The sequence below is a fragment of the Triticum urartu genome, chromosome 7 (assembly GCF_003073215.2).
Source record: "Triticum urartu cultivar G1812 chromosome 7, Tu2.1, whole genome shotgun sequence".
Taxonomy (NCBI): Eukaryota; Viridiplantae; Streptophyta; class Magnoliopsida; order Poales; family Poaceae; genus Triticum; species Triticum urartu.
Window position 1 is genome coordinate 569,297,837 of NC_053028.1, and position 22,232 is coordinate 569,320,068.

General features: G+C 47.5%; 2 protein-coding genes across 2 annotated transcripts; one reads left to right on the plus strand and one right to left on the minus strand.

Annotated features, from left to right (window-relative positions):
- The first annotated feature begins 6,953 nt into the window (after positions 1-6,953).
- LOC125525438 (RNA-binding protein 24-A-like) lies at positions 6,954-10,819 on the plus strand. Its single transcript, XM_048690448.1, has 8 exons — positions 6,954-7,501; positions 8,000-8,123; positions 9,135-9,261; positions 9,487-9,523; positions 9,604-9,820; positions 9,914-10,030; positions 10,109-10,205; positions 10,302-10,819. The coding sequence occupies exons 1-6, from the start codon at positions 7,244-7,246 to the stop codon at positions 10,000-10,002; spliced, it is 852 nt and encodes a 283-aa protein (XP_048546405.1). The 5' UTR covers positions 6,954-7,243; the 3' UTR covers positions 10,003-10,030; positions 10,109-10,205; positions 10,302-10,819.
- A 1,032-nt stretch (positions 10,820-11,851) lies between these two features.
- On the minus strand, positions 11,852-21,298 carry LOC125525436 (brefeldin A-inhibited guanine nucleotide-exchange protein 1-like). The gene is made up of 12 exons (XM_048690447.1): positions 20,050-21,298; positions 18,519-18,836; positions 17,986-18,319; positions 17,467-17,889; positions 17,103-17,395; positions 16,750-17,023; positions 15,583-16,085; positions 15,152-15,473; positions 14,671-15,016; positions 13,864-14,522; positions 12,376-13,074; positions 11,852-12,284 (listed from the first exon to the last, which is right to left on the minus strand). The coding sequence occupies exons 1-11, from the start codon at positions 21,051-21,053 to the stop codon at positions 12,466-12,468; spliced, it is 5,085 nt and encodes a 1,694-aa protein (XP_048546404.1). The 5' UTR covers positions 21,054-21,298; the 3' UTR covers positions 11,852-12,284; positions 12,376-12,465.
- Between the last annotated feature and the right edge of the window lie 934 nt (positions 21,299-22,232).

The window sequence follows — 22,232 nt, forward strand, 5'->3', positions numbered from 1 at the left end:
AAGGCACCGTGGTGCGTGCCGGCGCACGCGCGCGTGACGCGAGGGAGTGACGGGCCGCGCGGGGCGAGCTGCGGGTGGGCGCGGCAGCGCAGGGGGGGAAGAGGTCGACACGGGGAGCTCGGCGGGTCGGCGAGCGGTGCAGCAGCAGCAAGGTTCGGGTGCGGGCGCGAACACACGTTGGCACAACTTCGGGCGCGTGTAGCGCGCGGCGTGTAGGCGCGGTGCGTGGCCGGGGCACGGGCAGCCGTGGGAGAGGCGGGGCGCGGGTCTGGGCGCGTGCACGCGCGGTGAGCGAGCGAGGGGGAGAGAGAGGAGGGGCGCGGAGGTCGTGGCCTCACCGGAGACGTAGGGTCTAGGGCAGCGAGTGTCGGGGGGGAGGACGGAGACGACTTCGATGGAGCGGGTGCAGGCCGATGGGGAAGGGTGCCGGCGAGGAAGAGGAGGCAGGCCGGCGAGGTAGAGGAGGCAGGCCGGCGAGATGGCGCGGGCTCCGGGCGGCGGCGTCCTGGCGCGGGGCGGCGAGGTCGTCGCGGCGACGGGCGATGGGATCGGGGGTTTGCCCCGATCCAGATCCAGCGGGGGGAGGAGTGGTGCGAGTGGGGAGTGGGGTAGGTTAGGGTTTCGGTGGGTTTGGGGATAAGGGGAGTGGGGTGGCCGCAGCTGGGCCGGTGGGTTGCGGCCTGGTGGGCCGAAGCCCAAGGGGCCGGGGGGGCTTTCTCCCCCTTTTCTAGTTTTAGTTTTTTCTTTTCTTTTCTTGTATTTTCTTTCTTTTTACTTATTTTCTATTCTATTTTATTTCATTTTAAATCATTTAGGCATTTTCTAAAAATATGTTTGCTGCACCATAATTACCCTTGTAATATTCGGCAACCATCGAATATTTTTGTTTCAATTTTTGAAAACTTTTGTTGTTGACATTAATTTGAATTTGAATTTTAAAACGGTTTGAACTAACTAAAGTTTAGCAACAGTAATCACCGATGACATGGCATTATTAGGAGAGTTTTACTGTAGCCTAATTATCCGGACGTTACATACCATGATAGTTGATAAATAAATAGATTGTAAGTTTTCTTTAAAAATATGGTCTTACTTTTTTTCAAAACGGAGGCAAAAGATTTGCCTCATCGATTAATTAAGAAGAAGAGAATTGCCCGGTTAATTAATGGAAAACCAGGCGAAAACCGATACATATAGATCACATGCGGACTACTCGCTAAGAAAGAAACTCCATGACCTCACGGTCAACCCGACAAACATACAAAACATGCAACAACCACAAACCCTGGCAGTTCTATGTCGCAAAGAAACACTCAACAAAACCAATGTTGAATACATTAGACGCCAAGAAATCCACGGAGGTGAGCCACTCGGAGATGGAGGACGAAGAGACTGAGTATCCTCCCTTAAGCAGCCGCAGACGCCTTATCAGTGGCGCCACTTTTCTTGCCTATGCTCCTGAGAGCCTTCTTCGCCTTCTTTATTTTGTCTGAAGAAACTATTGGGGAATGTTGCAGAAAAACAAAAATTTTCCTACAGTTTCACCAAGATCCATCTAGGAGTTCATCTAGCAACGAGTGATTAGATGCATCTACGTACCTTGTAGATCGCGAGCGGAAGCGTTCAAAGAACGGGGATGAGGGAGTCGTACTCGACGTGATTCGAATCACCGAAGATCCTAGCACCGAACGGACGGCACCTCCGCGTTCAACACACGTACGGAACAGCCACGTCTCCTCCTTCTTGATCCAGCAAGGGGGAAGGAGAGGTTGAGGGAGATGGCTCCAGCAGCAGCACGACGGCGTGGTGTTGATGGAGCTGCAGTACTCCGGCAGGGCTTCGCTAAGCACTATGGAGGAGGAGGAGGTGTTGGAGAGGGAGAGGGAGGCACCAAAGATCAAGGTAAGAAGTCCTCCATCTCCCCACTATATATAGGAGGGCCAAGGGGGGGAGGCGGCCCTAGGAGATCTAATCTCCTAGGGGGGTGCGGCCAAGGGGAGGAATCCCTCCTCCCCAAGGCACCTAGGGGTGCCTTCCCCCTTTGGGACTCTTCCCTCCTTGAAACCCTAGGCGCATGGGCCTCTTGGGGCTGGTGCCCTTGGCCCATGTAGGCCAAGGCGCACCCCCTACAGCCCATGTGGCCCCCCGGGACAGGTGGCCCCACCCGGTGGACCCCCGGGACCCTTCCGGTGGTCCCGGTACAGTACGGTGACCCCGAAACTTGTCCCGATGCCCGAAATAGCACTTCATATATATAATTCTTTACCTCCGGACCATTCCGGAACTCCTCGTGACGTCCGGGATCTCATCCGGGACTCCGAACAACATTCGGGTTACTGCATATACATATCCCTACAACCCTAGCGTCACCGAACCTTAAGTGTGTAGACCCTACGGGTTCGGGAGACATGTAGACATGACCGAGATCGCTCTCCGGTCAATAACCAACAGCGGGATCTGGATACCCATGTTGGCTCCCACATGCTCCTCGATGATCTCATCGGATGAACCACGATGTCGAGGATTCAAGCAACCCCGTATACAATTCCCTTTGTCAATCGGTGTGTTACTTGCCCGAGATCTGATCGTCGGTATCCCAGTACCTCGTTCAATCTCATTACCGGCAAGTCACTTTACTCGTACCGTAATGCATGATCCCGTGACCAGACACTTGGTCACTTTGAGCTCATTATGATGATGCATTACCGAGTGGGCCCAATGATACCTCTCCGTCATACGGAGTGACAAATCCCAGTCTTGATCCGTGTCAACCCAACAGACACTTTCGGAGATACCCGTAGTATACCTTTATAGTCACCCAGTTATGTTGTGACGTTTGGTACACCCAAAGCACTCCTATAGTATCCGAGAGTTACACGATCTCATGGTCTAAGGAAAAGATACTTGACATTGGAAAACTCTAGCAAACGAACTATACGATCTTGTGCTATGTTTAGGATTGGGTCTTGTCCATCACATCATTCTCCTAATGATGTGATCTCGTTATCAATGACATCCAATGTCCATAGTCAGGAAACCATGACTATCTGTTGATCAACGAGCTAGTCAACTAGAGGCTTACTAGGGACATGTTGGTGTCTATTATTCACACATGTATTACGATTTCCGGATAACACAATTATAGCATGAATAAAGACAATTATCATGAACAAGGAAATATAATAATAATAATGCTTTTATTATTGCCTCTAGGGCATATTTCCAACAGAAACCTCATCCACTAGAAGGCAAGCAATCACATTGCGAGACCCAGGACAAGTTGCCTCCAAGGAGGCGAGCAAAGGTCAAGCTTTTTCACGAAGACCACCTCGTCAATACGTGCCAACATAGCGTCATAGTCAAAGATGAGCGACCGAATGGTCTTCGGCGCCTCAGAGGTAGCTGCCAAAGCACCTATCTCATCAACCTCGCCACCCACGGATGCCACCTGGGCAACAACCTCAGGTGAGAGAGCAATAGCAACGTCCAAACCTCCACGGTCCACATAGGCGAGTGACTGACTGGGCTCCAACGACAACGGTGAGGTCGCAGTCGGCATTGCCAAGTCCCCTCCAAGCGACCCCATCTCCTTAGGAACCACCATCGAAATGGGCGAAGTGGGCTCCCCACAAAGCTTCTGCAGCTCAGGCATAATCTGCAGCACCGGAGCCACGACCTCGACAACACCTTCACTCCAAGAAGCAATCAGTACGACGGGCAACAGCAACCGACAAGATGTAGCACGAGGGGAGAGATCTCCATACATGCCTACTTCCCCATTGGCAGAACCAACCAGGATCTCAGGGGACCGGGACAAATCAGGGGCAACCCCAATCTGAAGCTCAGGCAGCGAAGACACATCCGGCACGACCTCAAGTTTGGCGAGAGCGGCCTCCGCTCTCACCAAAACACTCCCGACTCGCGCAACGCAGTCACGAAGCTCAGTGCGAAGCAGCTCGGTCTCCTCCGCCAACCCAACTTGCTGAGCCCAGACAAACTGGAACTGCACGTCGGTAATGGAGATATCATCGGTGGATGGAGGCGGTGGAGCATGACATTGGGCCAGTGAAGCTTGGTGGACATGCTTCTTAGCACAGCGGAAGTAGGCGATGTGACCAGATTGAAGGCAGTTCGTGCATCGGATTGGATCCTTGCAGGAGTGTGCATAGTGACCTCGACAGAGGCATCGGAAACACCTGTCTCTCAACCACGCCGGCGGAGGACGCCACATATTGATAGCAGGGCGGCGGAAAGAAACGGGAATCGAGCGGCACCCCCTCGAGACAAGCTGCCATCCCCCCAACGCATTCCCACTTGAAACTTGACACACGGGGGCTTCCCGCGACACCTCGCGGTCGAAACATCCTCTCCAATCTCCCCAACCTGGACGCGCCGGAGGCGCTTGCATGACGTGCCCGTCGCCCGCAACAGCAGCGGGCACGCCGTTGTCCTCGTCTGAAGCGGGGCCATCAGAGGCAGCTCCCAGAAGGCTGTTGTCTCCGACAGCAATGACGGTCGATGTGGTAGGTGTCGGAGTTGCCAGGACTAGGTCGGAGCTGGCCGGCAGGAGGGAAGCTTGCGTGAGGCAAAGCGTCCCCGCACTACCGGGTCGCCCTTGCGGGAGGCGAGGTAGGCCGCAGCGACGTCTTCGGCAGAGGGCGTCGGCAGAGGGCGTCGGCAGAAGGAGCCTGAGAGGCCGGCGTCGTCGGAGCGGGAGCGCCGACAGGAGCAGCCGAGGCGGCCTCCACCGCACGAGCGGGGTCCCTAACAGGAGGAGCCGAAGAGGCCGGGATGGCCGCCAACATTGTGGCGGGGAGGACACCGGGCAGAGGGGCCGTGGCGGCCGCTGGTGTTGGAGCGTGGGGAGCCATGACGGCTTGACGGACGGGGAGAGGAGCTAGCGGAGAAGAGAGAGAGCGCGCGACCGGGATTCCGGATCTAGTCTCGCTGGACGCTCCTTTCCTTGTGTGAGAAGCCCGAAAAAGATCCGATCCGAAGCAGCAACTGACCTAAAGCCAGCCAGCGTCAGACGTGACCGCATGTCGCTTCCCGCAGTCCAAATTATTGCGGCCAAAACTGTCTGGATGAAAAGAGAAAGAAAAAGGCAGATCCCGGACCGTGGCGTGACAGCAACAGGCACACTTTCCCCCGACCTGCCCTGCGCGGGAGAGTTGACATGCATGCATCCAACACTCTCTCGCCGGCACGAATTTTCACTCTCAGCCCCGAGAATAAACGTCCCGGATGACAGGAACAAAGCGCTCCTTGGAGGCGTCGCACGCAAGGCTCTGCTCGCGAACTGGGACGTGCAGCAACATGGCGCTTGGCAGGACACAGATAGAATAATTGGCGGGAGGAAGAGTCCGGGTCAAGGCGGTCCGTGCACATACAGTTCGGTTGCTGTGGTCCTTGTGGATAAGCATGAACGGCGCCGGTGCATGCATCATCGGTGATGTCCCTTTGGTCTCCAGCCCCCCGTCTCTCCTCGGAATTCAACGCGACCCCCCGCCGTCTCTCTCTCTCTCTGAATCTGTTTTCTGTTTTGTCCTTCGAGCTGGGTACCATCCATCTGCTCCGTGAATTATTTCAATTTTGTGAAGGTCAAACAAAAGGCTAATAGCGCTGCTCGCGGGATTTGGATCAGGGGCGGAGCTATGGGGGACGAGCAGGGGCCTGCCCCCCCAACGATCGACAATTTTAGTATGAGTGATGAGTAATTACCAACGAGATTAGATCAATATACGTACTCGTTCCTTCCTATATTCGAATTCTGGCACCGCCACTGATTGAGATGTCTTGTTTTTTTTCACCATCATATACTAGTATTTTACCGAGTGGCATTCCGCCCTGCGTGCTTCATTTTCTAATGAACGATTATTCCAGCTTTTAAAAGGGAAAACTACATGTGCTTGTGTACTACTTGATAATTGTACAGCAATAGTATTTCTTATTAAAATAACAATATGGTCTTTAGATACACAGTAGAGGCGCACCACCATAACCACGCATTAGAGGAAAAGACAGACGTCTAGGGTAATTTCCCGAGCTAGGCAACTGCTTCGAAGTGAGAATTTTCGACACAGATCATTCCTTCAGTGTAGCAATCAACTAGATCCATACTGACATAGCTTAAGCATGGCTTGCCGTTTTGATGCTCACGCAATCGCCATCGCCATCGCCGACGAGGTGGGGAAACCATGTGGCCGTGGAGTCTGGGTTGCTCTAGCAACAGCTAGGGTAGTAGGGTTCAGCCTAGGTAGGCGTCTCATTGGTGGTGGCGAGGCGCCAAAGGTGTGATTGGCATTGGCGGAGGGCGTGTGGAGCTTTGGTCAAGGCTGAAGGGTCCCGCCTTTGTCTACCTTTAGTCTAGGTGGTCTTTGACAACATCCTTTTGTGTTTTGCTCATATGCCTTCTTCTCTGTTCGACAAAGCACCATCAATTCCGATTTCGTCGAGAAGCTAGTGAGATTAGGCCTCTATGTTCTTATCTAGACGAATCTGGGATGGTTGTTGTCCAGCCCTCCTTAGCTACTTTCTTCTCGTGTGCTAGCGAACGTGTTGCATGATCCCTCTCTCCATTCCCTCGCTCGAGCTCTAACATCATGGACGGCGATGGTGATCTGGTTCTCAGTTTGTTGTTGCTGGCTTCTTCTAGCTCCGACCAGCGGCTTCTCGGGCGGCGCTGGCTTCAAGGATGTTCCGAAGATCACGGGGTGACATCGAGCTTTGCTCACGTTCGACCCCGCGAGTGCAGGAGGAAGACGACGTCGGTATAGCTCGTGTCATTTACGCCTTGTCCTCCCTGAGTTTTTTTTTCTTTTCTTTTTTTTTTGAAGGGTTCTTTTCTTCTTGTAGACAAACGTATTGCGGGTGGAGAGCCATTTCGCCGGGAGTCCCATCCACAAAAAGCCCAAACCGGCCGCCCCCAGTTGGCCTTGTCCTCTTGCTCTCGGCGCGTGATCCTCCCCGCTTCGTCCCGCACCAACTTCCCCACTGGCCTTGGCTTCTCCCTTCCCCCCCTCTCCCTCTCCCGCTCCCGCTCCCGCCTGATTTTACTAACCGCTTCCGCCTTCCGGGATTATTAGCGCGCGAGACCCACCGCTATAATAACGCCGCTAGCGACTACCCAGTGGCTGCTTAACACGACACGCATCGTGCTTCCGCCTGGCTGTTAGCGCGGCCGGCTACCAGCTCAGCCCAGCCAAGCTAGGGTTAGGGTTTGCGGCGAGCGCATGCGCCTGGGATGATGACGCCGCAGCGGTCGCCGGCGGTGATGGCGGGGGGAGGAGGGGGAGGCGGTGGGGGCGGTGGCGGGACGCCGGCGCTGCACTACCTGAGCGGGCCCTACGGGGACACGACGTACACCAAGGTGTTCGTGGGGGGCCTGGCGTGGGAGACGCGGAGCGAGGGCCTGCGCGCGCACTTCGAGGCCTACGGCGACATCCTCGAGGCCGTCGTCATCACCGACCGCGCCACCGGGAGGTCCAAGGGATACGGATTCGTGAGCACGCCTTCTTCTTCCTCCCTCTGTTCTCCGCTACTTTTTTTTTTCATTTTCGAGCTAGAGTTTGTGAATTTTTGGCCGGCGATTTGTGGGGATCAGGGGTTTGGGGTTCAATTGGGGTGCTTTCTGGCCTCCAACGGTGGTGATCGGCCTGGAAGGCTTGTGAATTCGGGAGTTTTGCGGTACTAATAATAGTAGAGCAAACTTGGGGAGCTGGTTGCTTTGGGGCGGTAACAGGGAAATCATTTGACTCTGGCACGGCGATTGATTGCCAGGCTTTGTTTTTCGTGAGACCTAGGGTGTCCATGTTGGAACATTTTTAGCTGCTTGGGAAATTTTTAGGCCTTTAAATTGGACTAAAATTTACTTGTTTCATCATGAATTGCGGAACTATTTCAAGTGAATGTCGAAGCAATTTTGTTCTGGGGAAGGAAATTTGGGGGGATGTGTTTCATGATGTTAATTTGTCTTAATTTTGTGTGGACATGCAAACAGGTGACCTTCCGGGATCCAGATTCGGCGAGGATGGCCTGCATGGACCCCTATCCGGTAATTGACGGGCGGCGTGCCAACTGTAATCTTGCCATCCTGGGGCGACCTGGACCAGCTGTGCCTTTTGGTCAGTCTCTGACCTGGTTTTCTATTGCCCCAATTACAACTTTTTGAACTGCCAAATATCTGTTGAGTTCTTTCCTGCAGCTTAATATTTTGACCAGCTGGTTTAATTTAAAGTCAATGCCTGTTTCCAGTGTATTAGAGTTGCCGTAATCATCCCATTTTCTATCATTTCAGAGTCTTACATTTTTGGGCATGCCTGTTTGTTTCAATTGCTGCCTTGTAACTCACGGTAGAAGAGAATAAAATGACTTTTGTCACTACTCATGAAGTTAGTGTGTAGTCCCATGCCCAATTCTTCAGTGTCAGAAAGCTAAACTGCAAAAATGGTTATGGGCTCAACAATGAAAAGAAATGTGAGTTATTTAAAACAAATAAAAGAAAGAAGCTTGAGAGCTACTAGTCATATGCCAGATGTTTGTGAAGCTTTAGTGCATTACTTGAATGAAGGGAAGATTAGGTAACAGACAGTGGACTACTCATGAGTTGGTGGGTAGTAGAAAGTGTAGGACAATCATATTGGTTTTTGGATAAGGAACTCTTTGCCTACAAGTCAGACATCTTTTGCGTAGTTTGCAACTTGCGATAAAAGATGTTCATGATCACAAACACAAACACAAACAGTTTACCCAAATGTAAGATCTTTGCTTCTGATGGAATGGCACTTTTACAATAGGAGGTTGTAACATTTGCTAAATTAGCTTGAGAAATAATTATTGTATTGTACCACTATTAGTTTTCTTGGAAGATCAAAATAGGCAGACTAGTACGCATCCAATGGAATGGCCAAATTTTATGTTGAGATATTGCTCCTGGTCGATGGACACTCATAAAATGTTTGTGCTTTAAATTTAAAATTTTATGAGTTTGTTCTACATTTATCTTTGGCAGGACCGAGTAAAAGAAATATAGTTATTAAGTTATCTTACTGGTTTATGCTTTTACTTATTTAGGCTCTTGTGTGTATATTCAATCATTGTAATAGTTTTCCTCCTTTTTAATGTGGTTATTATAGGACCTATAAGGCCGGTCATTCCATACAATGGAGGTGCGGCGGTTCCAGGAGGCATGTATGTACCAAGCCCAACATATCAGCAACCCCCCTACAACTACTCGCAGGCTCTTGTGTATCCCCCTTATGGGTAGGTTAGCAGTTCATTCGATGCATCGTTGGCAAAGATCATGCACAGCTAACGATATGATCTGTTAGGCTGTCTGGCACACTGATTAAAGCTGTAGCTAGTCTGGAATTCTATGCTTTACAGCATTGCCAGTCTATATGATGTTGTCGTGCTAGACTATCTGCTTATTTCCAATTGAACAGCCTGTCTACTGCAAATAATAATCCGTTGTTTTTGTCATTGCAGGCCATCAACGTATGGACCCGAATACTTGTATCCACAGGTTGAGAACTCGTCCATAACTTTATATATTGGTTCTATTATTTTTGCTTTTGCTAATTTATTATATTTTTAGCTTTGTAGAATGCCTATGGTCCATATGTTGGACAACAGTATGTCCCGGTGTATGGTGGTCCCAGAACAGTAGGGCCAGCGGTTTACCCATATGGGCAGTTCGGCCAACCTGTGCCAAGTGATCATTCTTATTCACCTGGCTATGTGCCAGGTCACCTTCTCCCACTATCTAATCAAAATGCTGCAAATGCGCGTGCATCAGCGGTTCAGCAACAATATCCTCCAGGTAAGAAATCAGTTGATGGTTGACAATGTCTTGTACAGCACAACTACGTTGTATTCTTCAAAGTTCTAACACATGCCTCTTTTGCGGAAACAGGAGCTCCGCGCCCTCAGCAACAGCTCTTGCTCCCTGCTCGCGTGCAACAGTTCCCACCAAACAACGTCTCCGAACAAATGTCGGGATGACAAAAGGGATGCCAGTGACAAATTGGAGGTGCGTTAGCCTTGGTCAAACTGTAACTACAGTTCCTGTCTGTCAGGCTGTTGTGACATCCAGCCTTCCTTGTTGCAGGTATCCTCTAGTCTGCAGCAGGACTAAGAACAGCAGTACTGCTAATTGGGCGGCGTGCTTCTTTTCTTGCAAACTGTTTTCTTTTTCATTCTTAAAGGTTGGTCATTACATTGATCTTAACATTGACATTAGCTAGCCCTTTTACTTGAAGTGCTGCCTGGGCTGAATTATATAGTTTCTCACTCTATTTCAGGTTGTCCTTATCCATGGTTACTTGCAACACTTATAATGTGAATGTTAAGCCGCTCCGTTGGATGGGGCGGGAAGCACAGAGCAAGAGCTGGAGAATGAAGCCACTCTTGCTCTGTTCAGTCAGTGTCTTGTACATTCCCCATCCCCTACAGGAATTCTGATAGCTGGTGGTCTGTGCCTGGGACCAAACTGGATGCCCGAAAAGGAGTTCGGACATCCAACCTGTGTATAGTAGTAGTAGCTCATGTAGGGTTCAAATCTTAGAACAGTTCAATTCTTTCGGTCGCATCTGGTTCATGCTGTGTATATCCATTCTCGTCCTTCTCGTATCATGTGTGAATGTGGTGTATAGGTCCTTCAATGTCATAGTGTCTTTCTGTTGGCTATGTAAATTATTATCCCTAAACTGAACTTGTATATCAGTTACATCACCGTGTAATTAAATAAGGCCAATTCTACCCTGTAAAAATAATATGATTCGTTGCAAGTTGCAACGCATGGAAGAATTGCAGTTGTCTATATGGTTCAAATTCAAATGCTCTCAACAAACAGCTTAGCCTCACCTCCTGAAGAAGTATTGAAATAAAAATGTTTATTTATTCTGGTTTACTTGCACCTTATATCACTCAATTTTCGCCCAAAAGGGCATCCAGGTGATTTATCTGCTTTACTTGCATCCTCAAATGGATGATCAAAGAGATAGTGTTGCAATGTCATTAATTAAGCACATTTACCATATACTCCCTCCGTCTCATAATATAAGAGCGTTTTTGACAATGATCAAAGAGATAGTTTTGCAATGTCATTAATTACATTACAACAGTGTCAAAAACGTTATTATATTATAAAACGGAAGGAGTACAATGTTAAAGCAATGCATATGCTCATCTTATTCAAGACTATCCGCCTGATGTCGAACATGGGGATTTTTATACTTCTCTCACTACGCTGCAGCATAGCCTCTTAAAATTATGGCCAACTACAAGTACATGGGGTGATTTCAGACGTAAGGGCAAAGCAGTGATTTCAAATCCAAAGATTGATTCTACTCCCTCAGTTTTTTTACTTATTATATTAGCTTTGTCTCGAGTCAAACTTTGTAAACTTTGTCCAAGTTTATACGAAAATTTCTTAACATCCACAATACCAAATCAATACCATTATTTTCATATCATGTATATTTGTTATTGTGGATGTTTCGATTGTTTTCAATAAACTTGGTCAAACTTTATAAAGTTTGGCTTAGGTCAAAGATAACATGTGGAGTAAATAAAAATAGAGGGAGTACTTTGATAGCTCTGTTCACAAATATAAGATGTTCTAACTTTTTCTAAAATTGGATATATATATATATATATAGACACGTTTTAGTGTTTGTTCGCTCATTTTGGTCCATATGTAGTCCATATTGAAATATCCAAAACGTCTTACGTTTGTGAACGGATGGAGTACAAGGATTTGGCAGAGTTGGGAAATTTTTAGGCTCGCAACATATTTTTGTGTGTGTCCTCCAAGGCATCCGTGTGCCAAGGTCCTCATAGCTCATCTGCCTAAACAACAGCTAACCACTGTAACATCTCATCCGTTTACATGAACACTGCACTATGTTTATATATTAACAAAAAGAATTACAAACACAACCTACTGTGGATCAAATCATAAGAAAAACAGGATATTACAAAAGCAATCATACTTCAAATGGTTTCTCTAGTAACACGGCTGATGCCGTGGCACGTGTTACTATATACAGTTTGCCCCCAGTTCAAGGTGACGCTATCGATGGAATGGGCGCACACGAAACCCTTCTGCATTACAGGGTCATGAGAAATTACCTCAGCGCATACCAGGCTCAAAAGAGTGACAAGTCATCAGGAATGATTCTCTGTCTGGCCAAATGTTCAGATGATAGAGCTCATTGGCTGAAGTGGATGTAGGCAAAATGTATTTTCCTCTTTATACCTGATATCTGGACTAGTAATATGCGCTGCAAAAGTTAGGACATACGCAGATCAGAGTTGTTGATAACATATGTGTAGCACAATATGGAAGTGGTTAGAACTAGGGAGAATCTTGACCTTGAACTCCAGGATCCTGAAGGAAAGGCTCATTCAGGATGTCAGAATGTTGTCACAAAATTGTGCGCCTAGCAGGACGGGAATGTGCCATTATACTTCTATCATAGGGCCTATTGATGATTTGAAGATTTTGTACAGCGCGTGTTGAACATCTCCAGAGCTATGCTCGCAGCGAATCAGATCAATCAACAGTGGGAAAAAGCGGGGCAGTACTCTCCTAAATGAATTCTTCTCTAGGTTATGCAGTAACTCCATCGCTAGAAGAACCAAGGGGGTCCTAGCAGACAGCTCCTCTTGCTTGGCAGCGCCCAGTGGCACTATGCAATGTAAAGTTTGATTGCCATGAGAAGCTTCATCAGATGGTCCATTCCCGGCGCACTTCAGATATGTCCGCAGTATTTTCTCACAGGTATCAAGTAGTCGTGATTCTATGTCCATGTCTTCCGATAAGAATGGATACCCATGGAGCACAGCTTGGAGAAGCTTGAGGTAGCTTTGGTATGTCTCGTTCTCGAAATGGACAACTGCTGGCTCAGATGCCTCCAGAAGGGAACATGCTTTATGGAATTTCATCTGTAACGAAGAGTCTGAGCTCACTTCACTTGCATGAGTTGCAATACTTGATATCATCTCCAAAAGAATGCTAATGTGCTCAGCATGAAGATATTTTCCCTGCTCCTCGTACAATTTAATAATGCCCTGTGTACAAGGAAAAAACTGAGTATGGTGTGGGAAGAATGGAAGAGAAAAAGACTTGATTGTCGGGATCACTACAGCACAAGATATTAGGTATTAGCCAGTAAAGGAAGATATTTGATAAGGCTTCAGAGCTTACTTCAACACAAGAACTGGCACAATAACATCTGTAAGGTAGAACCAAACTGTCCCATATAGCCATAGAGGCACTTGGACCTAGACACCTAGTTTGCTTTAGAAGGGTGCCTTTGGGGGAAATGGGAAATCACTCTATTCATTGATCCTCAGAACCCCCTATTATCCTAACAATCTCCTCTCTTTGTCCTAACAACTCATTATTCTACTCTGCTCTTTCAAAAGACGGTGTCTAATTGAGGAGAAAACCAACTAGGCACTAGCTACTAACGCTTCCGGATTCTAAGACACCTGTGCAGAAAATGAGTCAAGCCTATTCCAGTCCATCTAACCAGATGCCCAGAGCCAAACTGTGTAAACGATCAAATAGGTCCTTATATGTTTTTGCATTTTACCATCCAAAAAGGATCTCTAAATCAAAATTAAAGCATACACGAGTATGAGTGTCTTAGCAAGATAATGTACATGAGAGCAGAGTGTTGCTCAGTTGGCTAGGTGCACGAGTAGAAGACAAGGCCGCCTGCATTCAGTTCTAGCACTCCACAGTTGGCTCACAGTTGTCTCCTTATATATTAAAAAAAAGAATAGGCGCTGGTTCCCATAGATCTAGGCAAGATAATGTACATTGGTCCAATTTAATTAACAAAAAGCAAGTACCTGAACGATTAAGAGGATTAGGGCCATATGATTTTTCAGTTTGACAATGGCGTAAGAAGTTGTCTCCATATTAGCTTCATCTTCATCATTACTATAAATTTCATGATCTGAATAGTGATCAGCTTCCGAATAAGATTCCATTCTATCTGGAATGTCGATGTCTTGCATCATCCTTACAATTTTAGAGAATGCAATAAAGGTTTGTGCTGATGATTCTTTGAAGCAGAGAAGAACATCCTTCCATTCATCCTTGGAAAGTTTACTGCCAACTCCCTCCACTAAACGTAGCAAAGCAGATACACCGATGGTAGCAGAATGTTTATAGGGACTTCTGATAAAATATGCGACAATGGATGCAACTCTTGCAAGTTCTGGCCGCATCACGTCAAAGAAATCAACAAATAAACCCACTAAAGATTTCACTGCCAATGTTTGTGTTTCAAGAGTTGAAAAATCACCCTCGGTGCCGTTTGATGTTAAGGTCTGATCATTAACCCTAGACCTTTGATTGCTAAACAGAGGATAAACAACAGACTCTAATATACTGGTCCAAAAGGACTGCGAAAAGAGGTGCCCATGATCCTTCAAAATATCAAAAAGCACTCCTACAGCACTTTTCCCAATGGTCAGCCTTGGATCAGTTGTCAATCTGGCTAAACCTGAAAAGGCAAGAAAACCAAAGGGAAAAAATAAATATTTATCAATTAATCTTAAAATTCTTTATGTTTTCATAGTTTTCATCTAACAAGGTTCACACTGCATATAAAAGTAACTAGCACTTCCGCAAATGAAGAAATAATGTTGTACCTTCAAGGAGAGGAACCCAGAAGGAAACATAATCATTCTTGTTCACAATGGCATTTCCTTCTGACATGTCTGAATTCCTGGGTCCATCGGCACCCTTATCTTGACAGACAAATCCTTCGTCGGCAAGTTTAACAGCACAGAATCGGAGAAATGCAATAGCGTTGAGACTGGCCTCACTATTAAATTGGCTACTTGTAAATGCAATAAGGCATTGGACACAATCTGTAAATGTTGTGGCATCTGTCTCGGTTATGTATCGAAAGTAGTCACGGACAATTCTTTCCATAGTCCCAAATGCCACTAGGACAGTACTCTTCGTATCATCAACCGCAGCAGAAGTAAAAACCTGTACATTGACAAAAAAACCAAGGAATAACATATGGTAGCTTTATTTTTCCTGGACGGACCACACTAACTCCAGATGTGAACTTATCCAAGGCACTCGAAGTAAACTAAAATTAACCAATGAAGCAATACATACCGTAAAAACACCCTTCCAGCCAGATTTTATGTTGTTAACTCGACTTAGGACCATCTGTGAGACACATCGAACAATTAGCTCACGCACTTCTGGAACATTACTCTTCTGCATAACCACCACGAAGGGTTGAAGGAACTCATTTTGAAAGTTATAGTTTGCCAGTTCCTCTCTTTCCAAAAACTTCATTGCTAGCTGCCTTAGAGAGTCCATTACGAACATTGCAACAGAAAGATTTTCTAATAATCCGACAGACACAAAAAATTCTGATAAAACTTTCCAAATTCGAAACCACACCAAACGTATGCGGTTGATATTGTAATGCCTGCACAAACAAAATCCAGTATTAGACTAGCTAAGATTTACTGAGTCATGGCTGTTGTATGCTACTTAACATTGTTGGTTTTATGTGTGGATCTCAAGAATTTTCTTACGCGATCTCTACTATTTTTGTAAGGCAGAAGATACGAGGATCTGACGGAGACTGCAACTCAGTCATTGAGACCTTGCAAAGAGCTTTCACAAAAGCAACAATGGCATCACTGTTTAACCTTTGACTATGGGCAAATATATGATTCAACTCAATAATGCCTATCTGGTCCAGCAAATTTATGTTTGATATGAAACTATTGATCTGTTCAGGAGTAACCAATGGTGAGGCACTGGTTTTTGCAACAGTGCTATCATAAGAACCCCCTCTAACAGCAGCCATCACGGCAGGATTCTGAAGAGCATTGGCTCTCTTTGAAGGTAGAATAGAAGTAGACATCTGAGTTTTCCCTTCTGACTCAACCATAGGCACTGTCAGAAATGAAGCATCAGTAGGTACTCCTTCTCCAAGCAAATGTAAATGTTCAAACCGTGATAAACATGTTAGCACGTGCTCCCAAGCTTCCTGCAAGTAATTTCCATCTTCGATTGCGATAGAAATTATAGCCTGTCAAGAAAAAAAAATCAAGTAAATACATCATTCAGCCACTTTGAAACTGTCAGATATGTCTAGCTGCTTACTGGTAAAGTATATCAAGAACAAAAAATGGACTTCTATCACCAACATTGAGTATACCCTCACAAAAAAAGGATTGTTCAACAAGAATTGGCATATTTAACAGCAATCATTTTTTTGAAAATAACATCAAGAACATAATCCATAAAAATCATTTTTCAGATGGTTCAAATTCCAATGTGCTCAATGTCAGAAGTTTTATTATGTTCACTAAAAATCTCAGTCGCAAAAATCCTGCAGCAGCACTATTTGTAGGTGAGCAGTGGGTGGTTGCAATTCTGACCCTCACTGTGTTGTAAGTTTGTAGTTTTCGCTTTCAAGGAGAGCACTGAAACACCAGAAGGCGTAAAAAGACAGTAGATTATATAATTACATTAAACACCAGACGATATGCAAGGTATGGAATTTGTATAAGCTGGTGCGACCATTTTGCAGACAAGGAGAGTGGCAGCAGTAAGAATTTGCAAGTAACAAGCTAGAATATATACAATCCAAAGATTCATAGAATCAAATAAACCTAGTTTCGTAAAACTGATTAGATAAAGGAACATTTTATAAATTTCACAAAAGCAATATGCTTTCATTGACATCCTACCTTAACAGCGTCGACATTCTTCTGTTTCATGTCTGCAGCAGAATGGAGGGATGTGAATTTGGCTATGGATGTCAAAAAGGCATCTCTCTGTGTCTGCAGGCACATAACAGAGGTGACATGCACTGCCGATCTTAATCCAATTAAACACTGTGATGTGGCAGCCTTGTCATCACTTTGGTCAAGAGTCACACTGAACGCAGCCATCATAGGAGCCCAACAGGCCTCCATCATGAACCTTAAAATGGTTGCATCAGCAACAATATAAAACACAGACCTGCATGCACAAGCTTAAGTTCATAAAGTATCATTCAACATATAAGTATTCTAACAAAGAGAAAATATGCTGATCTTACTCTGATTTCCCATGCTTTGCTTTAAATTTCTCATGTATGTGCTTAATGAGCAAGTCATTTGCGCCGTGTGCCTTGTCTTCTGTCAGTCCCCAATTGACAAGGTTCATAATGTTGTCTAAGCCTAGAAGCTTACTTACGCTGTTGGTTTGCTTGGTTTGTGCAGCTGAAGAATCAGCACTCATTTTGATCTCATTGCTAACGATTTGGTCGTACAATGTACTTAAGTAAGCTTCAGGTAAATCCTTCCCATCATCAATTCCCCGGTTATTGCGCATAAAATCAGCCTTAGACATCTGCACACAAAAAATCTCCATTATTACATGTGCACCATTCCCAGATGATAACATAGGCAGATTTGGCTTGCCTTATCCTTCACCATGACACTGTGAGCATCAGTGTTTAGCAAGATCACGGAATAAGCAAGAATATAAGCGGTATCTGCACTGGTAAAAACATTTGGGTTGCATTTACAGAAGCGTTCAGCAAATTTTTCCATGATCCTGTCAATTTTCTGTGCTTCCCCTGGTAACCTGAAACCTCGCAGAAAGAATCTAATTGCCTCACCGAAATCCAACCCTTTAAAGTTTAGTGCATCCACATAGGCATGCATGACTTTGAGAGGAAACTCGTCTCTTTCACCCAAATAGTCTCCAACCATTGTTGCATTTAAGCCAGCAGTGTTTATCAGGAAAGAAGCCACATCTTCTGGGGACTGGCCTAACTTCTTGCTTCGAATGAGAAAGTCAATACCTTTGGAAGGTTTTCTGTTAAACAAGGCAATTCCTTTCTGCAGAAGGAAACATAGGTCTGTCAGTAATCCTTTAAAAGAAATAGTTTCTACCTCAAGAAATAGAAACGGTTAAAAGTAGGCAATCATTTACACCTGAAGTTCTATTTTGTAAGCACGTCGTTGCTCAACTGAAGAAGAATCAGATACGTCAGAGCTACTAGACTCAGATTGCAGATCATAATCCATTCCTGTCCCTTCTTCTCCATTATGCATATTATGATTGTCCACTGAACTTAGTACTTCAGAATTTATAGGGAGAACTTCACCAATTCTCAGCTGCTGGTCCATCCATGAACCCATTGATTTGATAACAGTTGCAAGGCACTTGACAGATTCAATTCGAAATGTTTGGTCTTGTGCAACAGTTAGTGTCGTTGTTGATCCATCAGGGACACCTAAAGCCGTCTTAAGTAGTCCGTTCACAATCCTGTGAACAGCGACGGAATTAAATTGCTTTGCTGTGAAATTAGAAAGAGAACGCCATTTTTTTCCAGTAGAAATTGCACATCTAGAACTGTATACTGTACCCTTTGTATAGACTGTTCGCTATATTTGATAAGAACGTAAGAATACAGATGAATCTTATTAACCAACGCAAATCTTCATCAAGAATAAAGCTAGCGTACCTTTCAAAAATGTTCGGTGCATCGACGTCACAATCATAGTTCACAAAGATATCAATAATAACCTGAGGTTCTTTACAAATCTTCACCAGAAAGTTTAGAACTGTCATTTTTTGCAAAAAGCTAGGCTGAAGAACATTTTCAAGAACCCTTAGGACAAGCATAGGAAAAAATATTCCAATTTCCTCCTTCAAACCAGATCTAAACCTTAACAGAAGACCCATAAAAATGGAGCACAAAAGCTGGAAAACGCTCATTGCTGACATGGCACTGTTCTTCAACAAGGATAAACAAAGGTACTGCTTGATTGCTTCAAGATACCTGAACAAGCAGAAGAAAAAACAGTGATATTAGTAGGATGCCCTTTCTAGTGAACCCCGCGCTCAATTCAATTTGGAATGATCAAATGACTTAACCAGCTTCCATTATGGAAATTTTGGTGTGTGATTAGATGAAACATTTCAGTACGAACAAATACTAAATTTTAGATTATTAATCAGCAGTACTGATTATTGTGTTAGTTCCAACTGCCAAGTGGCATCATCAAACTCGCTCCATCACTGACTGTTATCAATGCATAGGCTATGTAGCTCTGATATTCGCTTTTCAGTTCTCACCCACCTTCTTGGTGTCCTTAACGACCTTTTTGTATGCATTCTTTGCTCGGAGAACCACAACGAATTGAATTAGAAATTACTGCAACACAGGCTGACACTGGATAATCTGGTTCATTATTCATCAGTACTAACATGAGGTTCAGGCTCTAAATCAAATATCAATAGTTCTAACATTTAGCATGTTCATGAATTCCTCGATGATCTAGAGCAACAAATACATCATCCAAAGTTCCAAACACAATCAAATTGACGAAACAAGTACCAATGGTTCCTCCATCAGACAAATCCTCATGTGACCAACCCATATGGCAGTTAGGAGTGTTCAACCATGATTTGAACACAAACAGTGAAAAAATCGCCGATCAGTGTTGCGGTTCATTTTCTTTCATTAACCTCATACGGCATGGCAGAGTCAGTAAAAAACATAGTTCAGAAAAGCGCTAGGCGTAAATTGTGCGTTTTGCCACCGCCTTGCACTTTACTGACCAAAGCGTATGCTTATGCGCAATTATGCGTAGATTAAGCGTAGTTATGCGCAATGCGTTTTGCCAACGCCTAAAGCCTAGGCGTGCTTAAGCGCTCGCTTAAGCGTGCCTTTTTAAACTATGGTAAAAAATGACAAGTGGTTTTCACGGGTTGGATTAGAACCTTTTTGACACCCCTAATAGCAGTCGATCGAGCAGATTACACAGAAACAACACGCCCACAGATGTCATCTATATAGAAAAAATGACACGCTACTCTCCTGGGTTTTTTTTAACACTCACTGTTGGCTCCATCGTCCATTTTAACCTCTCTCCCCTACCCCTATCATTTTGGTATGTTTAGACTCACTGGAACAATAATATTTATGGAAATAGGGAATGCAATAAATTCAGATGTATATAATCAGAAGAAGCATAGCTAAGTGTGCATACTTCTCATTTGTCTTCCAGAACGGCCCAGCATTGTCGACGACCATCCTAAGTAGCTCAAGTGACAACACCTTCCCCCGGAGAAGTACAGGATCATCCGGGTTATCAGGCGTGGCGAACTTCATTGACAGTTTGCAGAGGTTTTTGAACAACGCCAGTCCATCCTCCCTGATCCTGCTCATGCTCTCATCCTCCCCGCCTCTGTCCCCCTCGCCCGGCACATGCGCGGCATCCTCTGGCGCGTCGCTCCCCTCCATCGCCTCATTTATGAACGTCTGCGCCGCCTGCACGACGCTGGAGTCGTTGAGGCTGCGGTCGGAGAGGTCCATCATGTCGGCAGCTGAGACGGTGCGCACGCGGACGTCCATGGCGTCCGCCTCCACGCGCGCGAACACGACAACCAGCACCTGCGCGAGCGCCAGCTTGGCGCAGAGCTGGTTCCCGCCGCTGGCGCTCCCGAGGTACAGGTTATAGCACGCCTTCACCATCTGGCCCAGGCACTCCCCGCGGACGGAGACCGACGGGCACCGCGCGAAGGCGACGAGCACGCGGAGCGCGGCGATCTCGAGGGCGTCGTCGCCGAGGCCGCCGCACGAGAGGACCGCGGCGAAGAGCCTGGAGACCGGCGAGGGGTCGGAGGGGGCGACGTCGCCGAGGAGGAGGCGGAGGGAGAGGAGGCTGGCGACGCACTCGAGGGCGGGCTCGGCGACCTTGGGGGAGCCGGGATCGAGGGCGAGGAGGAGCGCCTGGAGCGCGGCCTCGGCGACGGGGGCGGGGAGGCCGGGGATGGGCGAGGCGGACGGCTCGGGGGCGGGGGCGGGGGCGGGGGCGGAGGAGGAGGCGGCGGAGAGGAGGTCGATGGCGGACTTGCAGGCGGAGACGAGCGCGGAGTGCTTGCGCCAGGAGGAGTGCTTGATGACCTTGTCGAGGGCGCGGCCGAGCACGCGGCCGGCCGGGGAGGCGCCGCCGAGGGGATCGGCCTCGGCGTCGCCCGCCGACGACGACATTAGGGCGGGGCGGGGCGTGTCCGGCTAGGTGGATGCGGCGGCGGCAGAGCTCATCGGCGGTCGGTGGGGGTGGGAGATCTGGGGCTGGGAGTTGGTGCTCGCGCTGGACTCTGCCGCTTCGTTGTTGGTAGCTGCCGACTGGAGGGAGCGGGGAAACGAAAGGGAAAGGAACTCGCAGCAGATCAGCGCAGCGGAGCAGAGCACGGGAGCAGTAAACCGCAAGTCATCTTTGCTCCCGCGGACAGTTCTACGGAGCTTAAGGGCATCTCGCCCCCAGTGCGCTTAAATAAAGCGGACTGGGTGCGTGTCGGCGCTAGGTCGCCTCCAGGGGACGACCTAGCTCTCAGTCACGCCCCCAAACGCCGGTCCCAGAAAGCGGGAAATTTAAAACTTGTTTGTTCCCGCCCTCAAAAGACGCCACAAATTCGGTGATTGGACGTAGTCTGGCGTTACAAAAAACAGAGCGTCGCACGCCGCAAGTTCGCGTGCATGATTCACTCGGCGGGGTCGGCTCCAGGCGTTGGCGGAGTCGGCGTGCTCGGACTCGGCGGTGTCGGAGCTGCTTCGGTGCTGGGCTGTGTCGGCGCGGCTTCGGCACTGCTGGGCGGCGACGTAGAGGCGTCGTTCGGGCTTGGCGTCCGTGTGGTCGTGGGCGCGGGAGCTTGCGTCGTCGGCGTTGCCGTCCGCATCTGATTCAGAATGAGGCCGCGCTCCGCCATGTACCACGCCCTGAGCTCCTCGTCGTCGCTCTGAAGCATGTCCGCCCCGCCCATCAGAAAAGCCATGTCGGTGTTCCTCTTCTTCGCGGCGACGTTCGTCCGGAGCAGATCGAGCTTGATGGCGCTGTTCTTCATCAGCGACGACCACCGCGCCTCGGTCTTCTCTTCACGTAGGACGGCCCGGGCCTGGGCGTCGGCGAGGCAATGCTCGATGGACTCCTGCACTCGCGCGGTTGTCGTGTCGGCGTTTTTCCCCTTCTTTGCCAATTTGTGGCCGTCCGGCCGCCCCTCACTCGCGCCCGGAGTCGTCGCGTCCGGCTTGTATGTCTCCTTGGCCTTGTCGAGGGCACGTCGGACTTCCGCCCACTTCTCGCACTTGTCAATGCGCTTGTAGACGTGGAGGTGCTTGAAGTCGGCGTCTTGGTTGTCACCCCGATACATGGCAAACATACGCAGCAGC

Excerpts from the sequence above, each read along its gene's own strand:
- LOC125525438 (XM_048690448.1), top strand. The coding sequence starts at position 7,244 with ATGATGACGCCGCAGCGGTCGCCGGCGGTGATGGCGGGGGGAGGAGGG. Across the intron at positions 7,502-7,999 it reads GGTCCAAGGGATACGGATTC|GTGACCTTCCGGGATCCAGA; the intron begins GTGAGCACGCCT and ends ACATGCAAACAG. Across the intron at positions 9,821-9,913 it reads TCAGCAACAATATCCTCCAG|GAGCTCCGCGCCCTCAGCAA; the intron begins GTAAGAAATCAG and ends TTGCGGAAACAG.
- LOC125525436 (XM_048690447.1), bottom strand. The coding sequence starts at position 21,053 with ATGTCGTCGTCGGCGGGCGACGCCGAGGCCGATCCCCTCGGCGGCGCC. Across the intron at positions 17,890-17,985 it reads CTTACAAAATAGAACTTCAG|AAAGGAATTGCCTTGTTTAA; the intron begins GTGTAAATGATT and ends TTCCTTCTGCAG. Across the intron at positions 13,075-13,863 it reads TAATCCTCTTAATCGTTCAG|GGCATTATTAAATTGTACGA; the intron begins GTACTTGCTTTT and ends CCTTGTACACAG.